We start from the raw sequence: 19314 nt of genomic DNA on the forward strand, positions 1-19314 counted from the left end.
ATTCACAGTAAAACGGAATGGGTTCATTTGGACAGGCTAAACAACATGTTGGAAGATGTCAGAAGGGTTTCATGGGTATATTTGTTGCAGCAGAGGACATGAGACAATTCCCTTTGTCCTTTTATTTCTTGGAATAAGAATCTTCTCAAACAGAACCCTTCTGGACAAGTGTCTTTTCTCACTGTAGAACTAAGCTCAGTAATGTATGCCCTAACCTTGTGCTATGCATTCCCAGAGACCACAGTGAACATAAATGCATGAGAATTGACAACTGTATATCTCTCATTATTAAATGCCACTTGTGTAAGTATCATTTACCACAACATAAAGAAAGAAAATCTGGTTGGTTTTTATTATGGCAGATAATAGGCTCAGTTTGGCTCAAGCATTTATTATACTCACCGGCAGCTTCTTTGTTTACCAGATGCTTGCCCATCCATTTCCCAGTTATACACCACAAAGACACGAGAAAAACTACAATCTGTACATCTCTAAGTTACAAATAGGGGGATTATCAATTGTGCATACTTCCAAAACAAAATTGGCAGCATTGATTTTTCTCCCTGGAGGTTTTTAAGCAGAGGCTGGATGGCCATCTATTGGGAGTGTTTGATTATGTATTCTTGCATGGCAGGGGATTGCACTGGATGGCCTTTGTGGTCTCTTCCAACTATGATTATATGATTCTACACACAAATAAAATGCTCCCATGGGCCATATCAAAGAAGGAATCTTACCACCAGCTTCTTAAATATAAATTATTTTACAAACCAAGAAAAAGAAAAAGCCAAAATAGGCAGCTATTGAGAGGCATTTTACCTGGACTGCAAAGGAGACTTGCTGCTAAATTGGATTGAGGAATATTTGGAATATAATTTCTATATTTAAGATGCATTACATAAAACTATGAAAGCATTTCAAAACATTGCCTAGTGTGCACTTTGTCTTTAACATCATGTACATCATTTTTACCAATTTGTTTTCCATTGCATCTCAGCTATTTTTAATTTTTTTTTTTAAAAAAAGGGTGCTAAGAATGGAAAGGAGGAAGAGGAAATTAGTTGCATGGAAGCCCTCACTAATTTAGATCAGCCTCCACAATACTGGTACTTCCCAGATGCACTAGATTGCACTTCTCACAATATTCAAACACTTGCTGTGCTGGCTGGCAGGTCTACCTTATAGTAGCTTGTAAACTATTTAAAGGTTGAGCAGTACAAACATCAAACATTGACCAGAAAAGAACACTAGGACTAGGAATAATAGAAAGTAAGCTGGATTAATGGAAGGGTGCTCTGTATTAATACTCTGGAGGCATCAGATCCTGTCTGATCTTGAATGCTAAAAGAAACAGGGATACCAGGTCATATTCAGACGAAGGTAAAGGCAACCTCTTCTGAATATTGCAAAAATAATATTAATCCTAGGATAAGAGTCAGCATATTTCAGAGTTGATTTGACTGCATATAACAACAAAGCATAGCAATATTACAAATTCAAACTGAACTCCAAACTTTGCAACCATTTCCCACTGTACGTACATTTCGCAAATATTTGGACTATCTTCGTCATGATTTGTTTTCCCCATAACTGTTGCATTTGCTTTCTCCTACTAAAATCAGCTCCAGTCTGTCCTGTATGCTTTGCTGGCCTTGACTATTATTTCCCAGGAGGAAGCTGCCAGTGAAAAAAAAAATCTACATGTGTTGTAGAGGATCTGGTGGACAATCCATCTCCTCTCACTCTTTCCTCCCCACATGCCACAATGTGCTTGGTAACTTTGTTCATCTTAACATTCAGAACCATTGCTTTCCAAAGTCCCCACGGCTGGCCTAATTTGGCATAGTTCGACCATATTTTATAGGTGCGGAGCCGACATTGTTGGAGAGACAGAGAATGATTAATCAAATCACCTGGTGGGGTTGGGAGGCAATTTCCATCTCCATGCTACTGCACTACTGCCACTACCTGTAGTATATTGTGAGAAAGTCAACAACAGCAGCAATCCTACTTTGTCATGATGGTTGTCATTCCTCAGAGATCAGTGCATGGGGCCAGGTACTGTTAGTACCCCAGAGTAACCTCTGTGTTTGCCAGAACCTTATTCTATACAGCCTGGCAATGGCTCTGTTTTGCTCAGCAGTGCTCAGATGCTCAGCCAATTGGCCTCAAAAGGCACACAGGAGCCAAAGTGTTCTAGCCTTGGGTCAACATGAGCCCTGGCAGAAGGCTGCTGTACATGGCCCTATTGTCTTTTTTCTCAAGTAAGGTTGATTCATACACTGCAAATGGGCGGCTCCATCCCTTTACTAACAATAGTAGAAGCAATCACTGCTCTACTATTACATTCACCATGTATATGAGAATGTATCTGGTCTGCAAATACAAAAAAACCTGGATAGACCACCTGGCCTGTTATCTTGAGCTAAACTGGGGAGCCACATTCTGTTCTCATCAAGACCACATTATTGTATTGCCAAATAAATTCTGAATTATCCTTTAAAACATTATATTGGAACCTAAAGAATTACTTCTAGTTTATATCCAAAAACATCAATCACACACCCAACCATTGTGCCAAGATTTAAAAGGTCTTTCGGAAGAATGATCAAATCAGTCAGATTGCAACCTGCCATGCCAAATTTACTGAAGTGATTTCTTGTCTCACAGTGCACTCTTGAGAGTTTACTTGTTAATGGAAAGGAAAAGATAGCTAAGGGGATGGAAACATTAAGGCAGCTTATAAGATTTCCATGCAAAACTATGGAACAAGAAACAATACAGTCCACCAACCCAAAAGTTCCCAGACAACACCTGGTTCATATGATTTGTTCTACAATGTAGATGTAGCAAAGTTTCAAAAATTGTTCCCTTGCTTCTTTGAACAAACATTGTTCCTGTGCTTCTTACAAGAACTTCAAAGAAAAAGAAGAAACACACCTACTGAATAATCCCACCACCATTCTCCCTCAATTTCCACCAATTCCCCATATTCTCTTGGCTTCCCATAGGATGGAGCTAGAGAGACAGAAATCTATCTATACTGTATATGAAAATGTCCTATGCACAAAACTTCGTTTCATAGCAGTTACTTCTTTTTCCATTTTATCTTGAAAAAAAGTATATTTGTTTCTCTTTTCCCACACTTCGTCAAAGCACACGTCTCTAAAGATCAGTGGACAAATCAAATGGGTTTCCAGCCTCCTGTCCAGCACTTGAACTCTTCTATGTTAAAATATTGCAGAGGAGAAGGGGGGTTCTATGCCAGTTATCCTCCAGCCCACAAGGTAGTCAGTGTTTCTGAATTTGTTCCACTTGCTCTGCTTTTCAAACAGGATGTACAAATTGGTAGACAAGGCGCTGTGAGATATCTGGTTTCCTAATGATCCCTTTCTTATAATATTGTCGAATAGAGCGGCTCAGCTTGTCGTAGTTCATGGCAGGCCGGTTCTTCCGGATTCCCCATAGACGAGCCACCTGAGCAGAATCTTCTATCTTAAATATGCCTAGAATGCAAACAAGGGAAACAAGAAAGCCAATTATGCCACTTGTTCTAACCATGATCTGTTTTCCATCTAACTGTAAAATATCTAGAGGCTCTCTTACAATATATTGACTCAGAAGCCTGATTGATTCCCCCCCCCCCCCCCGGCCCCAAACTTCAATGGATGGATGGAAGGGAGGGAGGGAGGGAGGAAGGGAGGAAGGGAAGAAGGAAGGAAGGAAGGAAGGAAGGAAGGAAGGAAGGAAGGAAGGAAGGAAGGAAGGAAGGAAGGAAGGAAGGAAGGAAGGAAGATTTAGAGCCACAAGAGATACAATGGTAATAGTACTGGTATGAATTGTGAACAATATCAAATAGTAGTGTAGGTAAGACTCCTTATCCCATTTACCTTTCTGTATTAGAATGATGGAACTAACATCCAACACATAAATCGAAATTGAAGTTCGTGTTGCACAGCAGTAACTGGAATCAGGCAGACCAACAGATAGATAGACAGACAGACCATCCTATTTCCTTGCCTTTCTTCTAATAAGGAACCCAAAGTAGTTTATAATATAGATGGTCCCCAAGTTACAAACAAGATAGATTCTATAGTTTTGTTCATAAGTTGATTTTGTATATAAGTTGAAACAGGTACATTTTATTAAGTGTAACTTCAGCCAAAAATATGTAATGTTTAGCTTTGGATAGCATAGAGAAGGGTTAATATCCCCAGTGATATTTGATCAGCTCATTTCCTTCTAGCCTTCAGAAAGAAAGTTAAAACATGGCCATGGGACCAAGCTTTTGGAGAATAACTGCAGTGAAATAAATGAACGTAGAATCTGTGCAACAACAATTGGAATGGCCCTGGATCATGACTTTGGATTATGTGATTTTAATAATTGATGTAACTGTTTTTGATGTTTTAATTCTCAGGTTTTTAATGTATATGATCACCAGTTGTATATTTTTAAGGCACTGAATTGTTGCCGATATGTGAGGCCGCTCTGAGTCCCCCTCGGGGTTGAGAAAGACAGGGTACAAATATGGTACATAAATAACTAATACCCCTGTGGTGTTGTTTTGCTGCCTGTGCCTCTGTTCAGAAGATTTCACCTCACTTTCTGTTTTGTGATAATTGGATTTTGAAAAATATGGCTTGTTATGAAAACAAGGATTGGTGAGAAAGCTTCGGTGGAGACACCTACTCCCCATGATAACTCTCCCAGAAGTGAAATTCCCTTCTGGGAAGATTTCTCCCACTTTCATCCCCATTAACTATTAGTCATTTCTAAGTCAAATGTTTGTAACTCAGAGACTGCCAGTATGTTAAAAACAAAATATGAAGAAATTAATAAAGCCCTTTTTCAAAGCAAGAAATTGCTTTGCATTTCCAAGGTAGACTCAGTGACATACCTTTTTCCTTATTAAGCCAACGAATGAAGCGACCATAGTTATGTGGCTTCAGCAGAAGCTCCTTTAGAAACTGCCATAAGTGAATGGGCTGGCCTGAACAGGATGAATCCACTTCGCTGTCTGTCCAGTTCTCTTCATTCCCTATAGCAAGAGATACAGGGGTCAAAAGCCATGGATATTAGAGGAAATCAATATGTAATCCCACTTTTATTATTAATTTCTGGCTTTGATTTATATCTCAGTTCTGTTCCCCAAATGGGACTCAAGGGGGCTTTACTATTAGTAAAGCTGTGCAAATACATACATAAAATGAATAAAAGCATAAATTTTTTATACACAATTTTAAAACATGCAGCCATTTAGTTGAAAATATGTGTTCTGCACAGAAAATTTATCTGTACCTGACATTTGGATATATTTTTGGCAGAATAAATTCTGAACAGCAAACCAGTTTTGGGGAGTTTCATGTAGTATATATCTGTTCTTGCCTATGATAACAACATTTAGGAAGATTTACAGTCCTAGACAAGAGTAAGCTCACCACAATAATGCATCTCTCCAGGGGCAGCTTTCTCCTTCATCCAGGCAGCTGGAAAGCAAGCATAGATAGTCAAGGATAATATATCTAGCAACCTCTGATATGCCCAGTTTCTCCACTATTTCCCTCCTTTTGCAGTCTCTTCTATAAAAACTCAGGAAAATGGCATCTGAGAGAACTGGAAAGGAACAAAAGCTCAGGCTTCTGCTGTGTGAAAGGCCCGTCTAACTATCAGGATTTCAATCACAAATAATATAAACAGAACCAACCTAAGCCAATTACTTTCTGTGTATCACCAGACAGAATCTTTGCACAATGTCACAAAACATGACAATGAGCCAGATATGTACAACCTGTATCTTCCCTAGATTCTATGCTCATCAGGCATTGCCTTGAGTCACTACTGCACAGACTGTTTACACAGACTCCAGTTTCTAGGAGACATCTGCATGCTGTCTCCCAATGGAGCAGACCCTTACTGCTCGCAGTAGCTGCTGTCTAGTAAGGCCAGACTGAACAATTTTCACAATCCTTATGAATTCTCTACTTTATTAAATACATAAGGATCATGAATATGAATAGGTCATTTGTAATTGTGATAATGAGTTCCAGCCAAATCTTTTAGCTGCACCATCTGTTTCCCTACGATGACATTAGATACCTGATTTCCAAATATCCAGATGAGCATGCAAAACATCACCACAGGCTGGGGAGCGCTGACGAAACTGCTCCTCAGACATGGCACACAGATCTTTTCCAGACAGATCCTGGAATGATTTCCCAATCTGGGGCAACCGGTACTGGTGTTCTGTCCATAAAATCCATTTCTGGACATTTCCTGGACTCCAGTCTGCTGGGTCTACAAAAGAAACAATGGAGATACATTGCACACTGAGCCAATTAGAATTAGTATCCAAATGACTTTCAGAAGTATTTTAGCTGGCTCAGAAAGGAGAACTTTCCCATCTTTTGTAATGTTCTTCATAACTAAGCAATTCATTGCTACGTAGAAAACACCTTCTCATGCATTTCTTATTGCTAAAGATTGTATGTGAACCATCTACAAGTTTTCACTTAACAACTCCAGTTAATTCAATGGGAATAAATCATGGATATTTAGTTGAACAGCATCAGAAGTAGTCCACATAGGGAAAGCTGTTCTAATGTAGGGGACTGGCCTTGTTCGTCCCGCGCATTCGGAGGGGAAGTACAGGAGAGAATTCCAAGACAGCAGTAAAACAAGCCTTTTATTGTTATCACAGCTATGATAAGGCAAACAGCCATACATACCCCAAAGGGCTGTATCATGGAAATGGCTGCCACCCTCCCCCCCCCCCCCATGTAGCAGCAAATAATATATACCTTTCGCTTATCTAAAATTGACCAATGGCTGAGGGTTTTCCTCACCTACCACACCCACTTGGCATAAGTGATACCTGCGACCTCACTTGTTGATTTCAAGCTAACTTTTAGTCTTGGAACTTTCTGGAGAGCATATGTAGATCAGATCAGATCAGCAGAATGTCTTTCTTCTTAGCCCATGAACAAAGAGCTTTGCAGTAATAAATTCCATTCCCCTCTGCAACTACTGAATCATTGCTGCCAAATATAATTAAAAAATGAATATGCATTCCAGTTTTGTGTATATTTTAAAACCTGAAAATTAAGTGCAGGGCAGGCACTCAGACATGGAAGCACCAATTAATCCATGCACCCACATTTCAATTTCTCTAACATATTTTTCTTTAAAGTAATGTCATTGCTACATTCAAATATTCCATTATCAATTTTAGTGGGAGTGGAGAAAGACTGAACCGGAAAGGTCTTGCAACTAAGCAATTGCCTCTGACTGTGATTCTGCAAATGTTATCCCTTATATCTTCAGAGAAATTGTAGAACTTGTAATGTCTCTTGTCACAAGAAACAGAAAAGTATCTGCATTGAGATAGGATCCAAATACACTAAATGCTACTTTTGCAAGCTGAGTAGGGTCAGTCCCGTCTAGAATGAATACCACGTGTGGTAGCTTATCCTTCAGGGGAAGGAACTGGTAGAATTATCTGGCTCCTTGGCTAAGAAAACGCTATGAAATGCATGTAATTGCCATGTCAAAAGTGACTTGAAGACATATTCACACAGATCTGTTTTGGGACCCTAAAGTGCAATTCCCACTCAATTCAATAGGTGGGTGTCTAATCTATGCCCCTTGCCTTCTAAAACAGGTATGGGCAAACTTTGGGCCTCCAGGTGTTCTGGACTTCAGTCGCAGCTGAGGGGGGAAAGGAAAGGGCCTGAGGCTGTTAGGAATGGTGGGAGCAAGCAAAGTAGTAGTGAGAGGGAGATTTATTCAACAAAAAGCAATTAAAAAGAAAGAAATATTTTTAAAAATGAACAAGATAATTGATGAAATAAAAAAGGAAGAAGTCAGGCTAAAATTAAACCCAAGAAACAAGGATGTCCAGAGAAACATAGAAATCTTACAGAAACAAAGGGAATTCTTGCTAATGGAGGAAAGGGCTAACAAATTGAAATTTATAAAGCAAATTATTTATTAAGCAAATTTTTTCAAATTATTAATAAGAAAAATAGATATAGGGTATTATTTCCAAAATGTAATTGATGCAATATATAACTCACAAAAGGCAAAAATTTCAATTAATGGCCGAGAAATGAAAGATATAAACATAGAGAAAGGAACTAGACAAGGCTGCCCCTTATCACCATTAATATTCATTTTGACACTGGAGATACTATTAAATAGAATAAGGGAGGAAGAAGAGCTGAAAGGCGCAAAAATACAGAACTGCGAATACAAAATCAGAGCCTTTGCGGATGATATTATTTGCATAATAGAAGACCCGGACACAAAATTAGGACGATGGTTAGAGATAATAAGAGAGTTTGGAGAAGTAACAGGCTTTAAAATAAATTTGGAAAAAACGAAAGCAATTACCAAAAATGTAACAAAGAAAGAACAAGAAACTTTAATGAAAAAATGGAATATCCAAATTGTCCCCAAAATAAAATACCTAGGAATGATTATAACTCAGAAGAAATTGGAAACTATTGGAAAACTATATATTTTCCAACTATTGGAAAATAACTATTTAACAAAATGGAAGGAGATGAAGAAGAATATGGAAAAATGGGGAAAGTTAAAACTATCATTGCTAGGCAGAATAGCATGCGTAAAAATGAGCATTTTACCAAAAATGATATTCTTATTTCAGAATCTACCGATAATTAGAAATCAGAAGATCCTTAAAGAGTGGAACAGAGACATAATGAAATTCATATGGCAAAAAAAAGAAACCGAGAATAAAGCAGAAGTATATGATTCAGGAAAAGAATAGGGGAGGGTTAGTGACACCAGACTTAAAACTCTATTTCGAAGCATCGGCTCTAATGTGGGTACGAGACTGGATAAAATTAGAAAATAATAAATTGCTAAATTTGGAAGGAATAAATTTGAGATTGGGATGGCATGCATACCTATGGTATGGGAAGACAAAAACAGAGAAAGATTTTAACAACCATTTTATACGCTCAGCAATCTTTAAAATTTGGGAGAAATACAAAAAGAAATTATATGACAAAACACCTTTATGGGTTTCCCCCCTGGAAGCCTCACAGAGAAGACTACTGGGATGGCATAGTTGGCCAAATTATAAAGAATTATTAGTAAAACAGAATGGAGAATGGAAAATGAGGCCTCAACAGGAAATGAGAGAAATAAATAAAAATATTTCCTGGTACCAAGTATGGCAGATAAAATAACATTTTAAGATAGATAAACAATTAGGATTTGAGGAGCAAAATATATTTTGGGAAAAAATAATACGAACAGATAGAAAAATAATAACAAAAATTTATAAAAAATTAATAGAATGGGAAACAGAAAAAGAGGAAGAAAAATCATATATGATCAGGTGGAATGAAAATATAGGCAGGAAGGTTAGGAAAGAAGAATGGGAAGAAATTTGGAGAAAAAAACTGAAATATAGCTATGCAATAGATTTAAAGGAGAATTGGATTAAGATGGCCTATAGATGGTATATGACACCACAAAAACTAGGAAAATGTTATAAAAACGTAAAAAAAAATTGCTGGAAATGTGAGAAGATTGAGGGTACATATTATCATATGTGGTGGGGATGCGAAAAAGCAAAGACCTATTGGAAGAAAATTAGGGGAGATATGGAAAATATATTAGAGGTAAAATTACCAATGAAACCGGAATTATGGTTATTAGGAATAACTGAACAAAAACTAGAAACAAACAAAGATAAATTACTATTCCTGTTAACGACGGCAGCAAGGATATGCTACGCGAGGGTATGGAAAAACCCCAAAATTCCTAAAGAAGAAGATTGGCTGAAAAAAAATACAAGATATAAAAAATATGGATAGGCTTACTTTCCTCCTATCAAAAAGTAAGGGAAATCCGATAAAAAGAAACAAATTGGGACAATGTAACAAAATACCTAGAAGGAAAGTTTAAATAATAAAAATAAATAAAAATAATTAAAATAAATATAAAAACAAACAAAACAGCAAGAATATAAAATAAAAATGAAAAGACAGGCTATATAAAAGAAAAGAAATAAGTAAATAAATAAATAAATAAAATATATATAATATAAATAGAATGAACGAATAAACAAACAAATAAATAAAAATAACATAAGAAACAAAGGAAGTCAGGTCCAAACGAAATTAAGAAGGAAAATATTATAAAACAGAGGATGTAAAAAGGAACCCCCCATCATGAAAGGAAGAAAGACAGGAAGGAAGAACTTCAGAGTATCGAAACAAGGAAAAGAATGAAGAAAGAAAAGGAAGGGAATCTCCATGAAGATGCCCGAAAGTCCAATATTTTTAATTTCTTTTTCTTTTTTCTTTTTCATGTTTTTCTTTTTCAGAACACATTTTTTCTTCTTTTTTTCTTTTTTCTCTTTTTCTTTTTTCTTTCTTTTTTCTCGTTCTCTCTTACTATCAATCATGCTTATTATCTTTTATCTATATTTTAATATGTTAATGGAAAATTCAATAAAGATCTATTTTTTTTTTAAAAAAAAAAGGAATGGTGGGAGCTGAAGTCCAGAACACCTGGAGGCCCAAAGTTTGCCCATGGCTGATTTAGAAAGACTGCTTACATCTATATATATAAAGGAGTAATGGTGTCCGTTCCTCCCACTAAACAACAAAAGTACAAGCCCCAGAACCTAGAAATTTGGCAACACAACCCACCATCCTTGCCCCTAGGCTCCAACAACAAAAATAAAAGAAAAATAAAGTCCTAATTAGAGGGAGAGAAATAATTGTTTTTATCCAATTGCTGCCAGTTAGAAGGCTAAGCTCCGCCCACTTGATCTAGCAACCCACTCAGCCCAGTGTTAATAAAAGAATAAAAAATAAATACAAATAAGACAATAAATAATAAAAAACACTTAAAAATTAATACAATAAAATACTATAATAACAAAATAACTAAAAATAATATAACAAAATAATAAAATATAATGAATAAAAAAGATAAGTTACAATAAAATTAATTAAAAATACAAATAATGTCAAATAAAAATTCCACAACAATTTTTAACCAATACCACCACCACTTTGCCACAGCAACGCGTGGCCGGGCACAGCTAGTGTTTTATACATGTTTAACCAAAAATGAGGAAAAACTATAGAAAGACTCCAATATATAAATCTAGTGAATGTCAGAAACACTATATAATCTGGAAGACTGGACATGTATTTTGCACATCACAGCATTTAGTGTTTCAAGTAACATGCTCTGAATCTGGTTCCTTTGCAGCATTCTGAATTTTTCCCTGGTCCAGGGACTAAATGGGAAGATTAGAAATTTCTAGACATGGAGCTTGATGTTTCATAGTTTTTTTTAAAAAAAAAATGTTTTATGCAGTGGTGATAATTTTTTGGCATAACGAAGGAGATTCTGTTTTGGCCACTCTGTCAAAATGCATTTCACATTGCTTTTGTACCACATATTTTACAGAGACCAAAAATGAGGAGAAAGAGATAGGATAAAAGCAGGACTGTAGCAGCACCTTTAAGACTGTTTATTTTAGCATTAGCTTTCATAGTTTACATCTATGAAAGCTCAAGCTAAAATACAAAACAGTTAAAGTTGTTGCCATATTCCATGTTCCAAGAAACTAACATGGCTACCTCTTTAAAAGAAAGCAAGCAAGCAGTGGCCTATTCCATGCATTATCATATTAATTCCAATGATGTTGTCAAAGGCTTTCATGGCCGGAATCACAGGGTTGTTGTGCGTTTTCTGGGATGTATGGCCATGTTCTAGAAAAACATGGCCATACAGCCTAGAAAATGCACAACAACCCAATTCCAATGATATTTTGTGTTATTCTCTTTGTGACAATTCTGTTGATTAACATGGTCACATAACCAACCACATAGTATGTTAGAACAAAGGCAAAATATGAAAAGATTTTAACGTAGCTCAAAATCTGCCACTGAACTTCCATAGTGCCTAGATATCTAATAAGTGGGTGTTGTGTGGTTTCTGGGTTGTATGGTTGTGTTCTAGCAGTGTTTTATTCTGATGTTTTGCCTGCATCTGTGGCTTGCATCTTTAGAGGATCTGATCCTCTGAAGATGCCATCTACAGATGCAGATGAAATGTCAGGTGAGCATGCTGCTAGAACACAGCCATACAGTCCAGAAACCACACAACATCCTAGTGATTCCAGCTGTGAAAGCCTTCAACAATAAATCACACACATTTTCTGCACCACAAACATTTTCTTCTTCCAAGCCAGTAGGAGAAAGCACCTTTGAGATACTTACCTGCAGCAATATTGAGAAGCTTGCAAGCTGTTTCAATGTCCTTGAGGACTTCGCCCACCACCATACTTTGCACTTGCTCCAGGGAGTGTTCCTCCAGGTGAAGGCTGGCTGAGTAGTCCATTTCAGGTGTGAGGCTCAAACCTTGACTGTCAATGATTGGGCACTGCTCTGGTTCTTTGGGCACCTCTGCCCTCCCTCCTTGGCTGTTGGGCTGTTGACTCTCCCCAAGACCTTTTGGGACCCAAGTGCAGTCATCTGGGTAGAGCATGTCAAAGTACTGCAGGCAGAAGGCAGGTAGGGTTTGCTCAGGTGTGGCAGGGGGGCTTGGACTGTCAAGGGACTTCCAGCTCCGGCTGTCAGGGTTTTGAGCCCCGGGTATTTTCTCCAAGCCCAAAAACAGCACAGGATCCTCAAAGCAGACTCGGCTATGTGGCAGAGCAGTCAGGCCTTGGCCAGCACTGCCCATTACTCTGCACAGGTTTGCTTCCAGATCTGTCATCAAAGAAAAGGAGAAGGAAGGAAAGGGGGGTGATAAACATGCACCAGTCAGATGGGATAGCTTGATAGTAATTTCTGCATTTCTGCTCAGTGATCAGGCACAATGGAGGACAGCTAAGCCTGTTAAAGGAAAAGAAACCACCAAAGAGTCACTCTTTGGCCAAAGAGACCCCTTGATGAAAATAGGTTAAATAGCTCCTCATGGGCCCAGGCAACTCTTCCCTTCTGGGTCATTTGGCAATAAGAAGGCAAGGCAAGGAATCCTGTCAGTGAGGGTGAAGGGATAATCAAAACACAGAAGAGTGAGAGAGAGAAAGAGAGTTGCCCATGGTTAGGATCACATGGCAGCTTTCCAGAGAGCAAGAGCAAATCTATGCACATGTTTTTCTTTTTCTTGTCCCTAGGCTGCAGTCACCTTTGTTTCACACCTTTGTTGCAAAGCATTTTCAAACATTTGCAAAGTTTTCAAGATAAGGGCAACAGCTCACATCTTTAAAAGTTTGGGATCATTCCTTTAATTGCCTCTTTATCAAGTGTGATTATACATAATGTTAATATTACAGATATTTCTTTCATTTATACCATCTTCTGTGATATAATTCGTCAAGAGAGATTTATAGGCCTATTGTTTTGGGAATAATTTTTATTTTTAGAATTCAGAACTAATTCTTTGGAGGCGATGTGCTTTCCTCTTCCCCAGATGAAGAGCAACTCCTGCTTATGTGAATATTTACAGACATCAAATTGCCCAGTGACTAGAGCTGTGACTAAACTAACAGTTTGAACGTCACTGGGGTGGAACACACTCTTGACAACCCTGCAAGCAAATGTTGGTGGCTCACATAGTATACCCAAAAACAAAACCTCTCACTGTTTTCATGTAGTCAGGCATAATTTGCCCCAGAAGAAAAGTGAAAGCCCATCAGCCCTTAGGAGAAGTGCCTTATGTAAGATACAATAGAGCCCTCAAGTCATTTCCACTTAGGGCAGCCCTATCGGGGTTTGGAAATGTTTGTTCAGCGGAGGTCTACCATTATCTTTGTCTGAGGCTGAGAGAGTGTGACTATCCAAGCTCCCTCACTGGGTTTGCATAACCAAGCAGGGTTTTAAACTATAACCTCCAAGGTCTTAGTCCAACATTCAGACCAGCACACCATGCTGGCTCAGTTTTAGGGAAATTCTCTTACCTATGTTTAAGACGTTATCAAAATGGGTCAATTTGTATATTCGGGACTGCATTTGAAAATGAAGCCACTCTGTGTAAGCACCAGCTACATAAACAGTAAGTAGAGACAGACAAAAGGTAGATTTAATTTCTTCCAGTGGTTTGCCAATATAAAAAACAAAAGACCTCTGCCCTCCTAAATTGGGATACGAAAATCAAGAAAACTTTCAATAAACTGGAGTGGAGGAAAATTACCAGAGAGGAGAAAAATTAAGGCATTGGAGCCCCAATAAGAACTCTACTCTCCCAAACACAATTTTAATCCACTATCTAAATTTCTAGTATTGCAAGGAGGAAAGTGATAAAAAAAATATTTTTACCAAAGTTTGAAGTCCCTGCATGAGCTGAATGACAGATACTGCTAAGAAACTAGATGTTGGGTTTTGTGAACACATTGATTGGAGGGGCACAAAAGTAAATGGATTTATTTCCCGATAAACATTGTTAGGATTAGAAACCTTGGTTCTGGTGTAATGACATACTTTATTAGAAACACAGTCATAATCCTGGAGATCGCAACGTTTCTGTGGTCAAGCAAGCAGTCAAGTGCCATTCCAGTACTGAATGTGCAGAACTAAGTGAAAAGGACCAAATTTCATAGAAATCCTGCAGCAGAAAGCAGAATTGAACCAAAGCCCCCTGAATTGCAGGCTGTTGCAATATCTATATTTTACTTGGATGAAAAAAAATCTCAAAAATTAGATCTGTTACATCAGTTCAGCATGAACCCAGTGGGACAAGTGACCCTGGATAAAGTCTTCATCCATAACCCCTTTGAACTCTAAAATCATGATCTGAAGGAACTTTCCAACTTATCTTTCTTCTAATTCAAGATTCAAAACATTGTGGCCATCTGTCTTTGGTATAGAGACATTGGACACAACAGAGAAGGGGATGAGCTTGAAGGATTTCCATGGCAACCTTTAAAATTGTCCTAACTAGACAGAAAGCCTTGTTGGTTCCCTGAGGCTTTAAAGAGGGGGAAAATCCCTCTGAAATGAAAGTGTAGTTAAAAGCTATTGCTGGGGTCAGGACACCCACGTGTGCAAGGCAGACTCTACATCCCACAAGGCTATTTTCTTTTGTCACCAAACACCCAAATTCAAGCCAATCACTTATTAGTCTCTCTATATTTCTCTTTTAAAGAATTTTATGTGACATTTCAAAAATTGGTATTCAGAGTTCGTAAGAACACTAGCTGTTGACCAAATGCTGTACATGGCAAGGATAACCATAGGAAAAACAGATTACATGCGTTAAAAGTTCCCATCACCATGTGCCAAAAAGTATCCAATGTCCATTATTCCATCACAGAAATCATAAGATTTAGCTCTTAAGATAATCAATACATGTGCAGAAAAAGGATGTCCCTATAAATTTATATAAGGCTGCAATTCTATACATATTTGCTTTGAGGTAGCCCACATTTAATAGAACTTTGATAGTTTGACTGCATTGACAGCAAGCCATTAACATGTTTAATGGTTTTATTGCTTTAAACTACCGTATGTATTTTAAATATTTCTATGTTTAATACTATATTAATGTTGTTATTATTAATATTATTATTATTATTATTAATTTATTTATTTACCCTATTTACATCCCACCTTTCTCTACACCGAAGGGGACTTAAGGCAGCTTACATATGGCAATTACAATGCCTTAAACACATGCAAAACATTACGCTTTAAATATTAAAATGAATCCATTCATCCAATGCTTTTGGGTGAAGATCAGCCCTGGCCTTGTCTTTCTCAACTGCTGAGTACGCCTGTCCTGTCTGGCAAAAGTCTGCCCATGCAAAGCAAGTGGACATAGAACTAAACGAAACATGCAGAATGATCACAGGATGCCTTAAACCTACACCTGTTGATAAACTCTACAAGTTAGCTGGCATTGCCCCTCCTGATGTGCGACGGGAAGTTGCTGCTAACGGTGAGAGAAATAAGGTTGAACACTGTGAAAGCCATCCGCTGCATGACTATCAGCCTCCTCCCACCAGACTCAAATCAAGGAAGGGCTTCATGAGAACCACCACTCCTCTTGATGTTCCTCCAGCAGCAGCAAGGGTATCTCTCTGGGCAGCTAAACCTGGCAATTCTAACTGGATGGCCCCCCAAGAGGGTCTTCCTCCTGGGGCAAACCAAGAATGGGCAACTTGGAAGTCCCTGAACAGACTCAGAAGTGGAGTGGGCAGATCTAAAGACAACTTGGCAAGGTGGCACTACCTGGAGGAATCCTCCACCTTGTGTGACTGTGGAGCAGAACAAACAACTCCGCATATGTATGCTCGCCCACAATGTCCTGCCTCATGCACGGAGGAGGAGTTGTTTAAAGCTACGGACAATGCGGTTGCTGTTGCCCGTTTTTGGTCTAAAACTATTTAGTTGCTTGTGATTTCCTTTTTTTTCATCATTTTAAAATGTATTTGTTATGCAATGCTTTTGACACGAAATAAATAAATTAAAATGAATACATATTAAACATTTACAAACATTACATTCAATATTAAAATCATGTCATCCAGAAATCATAGTCTAAGGCCATTCCATAGTCATTGTACATACAGTAGAGTTCCGATTATCTGAGTTAAACAGGTGGGCTGCGTCTCGGGTAGCTGGATCTCTTGGATAATAGGGAGGCCCAGCCCAGCGCCATTACTGAAGGGAAGGGGAAAGCCTTCCCTTTAGTAAAGGCCTGACGGGGATTGGGGAAACATGGTGCCCACTGCTAAACCGCAATGGGCGCCTCGTTTCCCCAAAATCCAGCGCCTTTACTGAAGGGAAGGGGAAACCCTTCCCTTCAGTAAAGGCCCAGTGGGGATTGGGAAAACGAGGCACCCGCTGCTCAACCGCAACAGATAATACAGAGCCTCGGTGAACCGGAGCTCGGTTAACCAGGGCTCTACTGTATTCCAAGTCTATTATTTCACTGTGCTATTTTCCAAAAGCCTGATCCCAGAGCCAGGTTTTTACTTTCCTTCTGAAGGCTTGGAGGGAGGGGGCTGATCTAATGTCGCTAGGGAGGGAGTTCCATAGCCGAGACACCACCACTAAGAAGACCTTGTCTCTCGTCCCCGCTAGTTGCGCTTGCAAAGCAGGCAGGACCGAGAGAAGGGCCTCCTCAGATGATCTTAATCTCCAAGGTGGTTCATAGGGGGAGATATGTTCAGGCAGGTAAGATGGGCCAGAACCATTTAGGGCTTTATGGGCTAAAGCCAGCACTTTGAATTATGCTCGGCATTAGCTGGCAGCCAGTGGAGCTGACGCAACAGGAGATTTGTGTGCTGCTTTTACACTGTTCATATGCATTAGGTTTAAATTCACACATTGTTATGGTTTTAGTGTCCTTTGGTAGAGAAAAAGGGGAGGATAGATTTAATGAGGAGGAGAAGGGGAAGATGAAGAAGTAGTAATAGTTTACACAGATAGCCAATAGCAACTTTATGCCCAGAATACAGTAGTTCTTTTCCATCTGTGATCATAGACTTCAGATGCTCTTGGGAGGTAGAAGTGTTTTTAAAAGGCAATACATCATTTATATATATATACTTGTGCATATGTTGACTTCATATATAAGTCAAAGGCAGGCCTGGGGGCCACTTCAGCAAACGTTTTTCTCCATTTCAGCAAATGTGGAATAAATTGCTCCATCATCAGAGTGACAAGGGTACAGATAAAAGTAGTTCATTGCAACTAATGCCAGGACTTGGTCTATCATACTGATTCCCTGGAATCAAGACTTGTCAAAGACAGAACGCCACAAGATAAAAGATAACAAAGTTTATTGGAGTTACAGAACCAAAAATGCCCGTAAAAGACAAGGGCTAGGCAAACACTGGCCGTAAAAGTAAAAAGAGACAAGAAAAACGTTCAAAAGATAAACCGGATTAAACCGGAGTTTAATCCGGGTTAAATCAAAACAGCTTGCTTCAGCCTGGGAATAAACAAACAGAAGCTGGTGAACAAAAAGTTCAAAGGAATGCAACTAATTGGCAGCAGATGCTTCTCTGCTGCCAAGAGCTATGTTTGAGTAACTTAGAGGTTACTCTTCCACACAGTAGGCAATTTCCCGATACAAACACAGCAGACGAGGGCAGAAGCAGTCAGCGAAGTCCCAATCCGTTCCGAAGGTCGTAAGGCAGATGCAGACGTTTGTAGTTCACCAGTTCCAACGATAGACACAGGTAGGAGAATCCGAGGCCGTAGTCAGTCAGTCCGTAAGTCCAGAGTAAGCAGATGGCGTCCGTCAAGAAGACGACGGAAGGTCAAAGCTATTAAGATTAAGCAGAGGTTGCACAACAAAACCCCACACAATTCCTCCCGCTGTCTGAGCCCAATGTCCAGGATAACTTACGTAGTCAGCAAACGAATCACACCCGTCTTCAGGAAAACTTCCCACACAGATCCCAAGCGTTCGTCCAGATTACCTTGCCCAACGCAATTTGCTATTGCTCCCAAACCCCATTTTATGCCAGTTACAAGTCCTCATCGCTATCAGCTGTTCTCCTTAGCCCGGGCGTTTCCTCATCACTTTCCTCATCAGAACTGGAACACCTTTGACTACGCCCCACAGCATCCCCAGCTGTGGATCCCGTCCCATCCCTCCAGCTTGTCCACGGGTCTAATCCTGAAGGTCCCCAATCGCCTTCCATACTATCATTGCCAGTGGCACCCAAATCCTCCCTTACATGAGTCCATTCCATGTCATCCTCTTCCGAGCTAACCATCTCTTCCTCCATTCTCTCAGTAAACCCCTCAAAAGAATCCTCGTCAGATGGTTCTGCAAAGATATCTCGCAGTCGCTTCCTTTCTCGCTCCTCGAGAGTATCTGACTCTCGAGGAGTCTTACGCCCACGTCTCCCAGTAGTAGAGCCATGAGGCTCAACCATAACAAGACTAGAAGTGAAGGAATCTCTAAAACTCTGGAAATCTCTAGAATCTATTGGAGTCATACTAGCTGAACAAATGTACCTTTTGTTTAGTTGTTTTATTTGCAGAACTGTTCTGTACAGTACATTACCATCTTTGCCCACTTTGATGTTGCAAAAACATCATTTCCCTGCTGCTGTTCTGCACAGGTTTCTGCCAAAGTCCTGGAGCCATATTGTGTTCCCAACATGAATGATATAAAATAAATAAGAGATAATTAAATGTCACTAATTGCGGCAAGGCAGAAGACCTATTATCCCTGATTGGCCAATGGGAGGGAACTGGAAGAAATTATCACACAATACAATTGGTTCTTAAAGCAAATTACAAATACTCATCTCTACTACTTGAAACACAGAGAGGTCTGACACGTCTAATGTAC

The 19314-nt window shown here is 39.0% G+C and overlaps 1 protein-coding gene across 1 annotated transcript; it reads right to left on the bottom strand.

Moving 5' to 3' along the window:
• Window positions 1-325: 325 nt before the first annotated feature.
• Window positions 326-12969, bottom strand: spdef (SAM pointed domain containing ETS transcription factor). The gene is made up of 5 exons (XM_003220388.4): window positions 12276-12969; window positions 6100-6297; window positions 5442-5489; window positions 4901-5041; window positions 326-3506 (listed from the first exon to the last, which is right to left on the bottom strand). Exons 1-5 carry the CDS (start codon window positions 12772-12774, stop codon window positions 3328-3330), a joined length of 1065 nt encoding a protein of 354 aa, XP_003220436.3. The 5' UTR covers window positions 12775-12969; the 3' UTR covers window positions 326-3327.
• Between the last annotated feature and the right edge of the window lie 6345 nt (window positions 12970-19314).

This window comes from Anolis carolinensis, chromosome 4 (assembly GCF_035594765.1).
Source record: "Anolis carolinensis isolate JA03-04 chromosome 4, rAnoCar3.1.pri, whole genome shotgun sequence".
In the NCBI taxonomy this organism is placed as follows: Eukaryota; Metazoa; Chordata; class Lepidosauria; order Squamata; family Dactyloidae; genus Anolis; species Anolis carolinensis.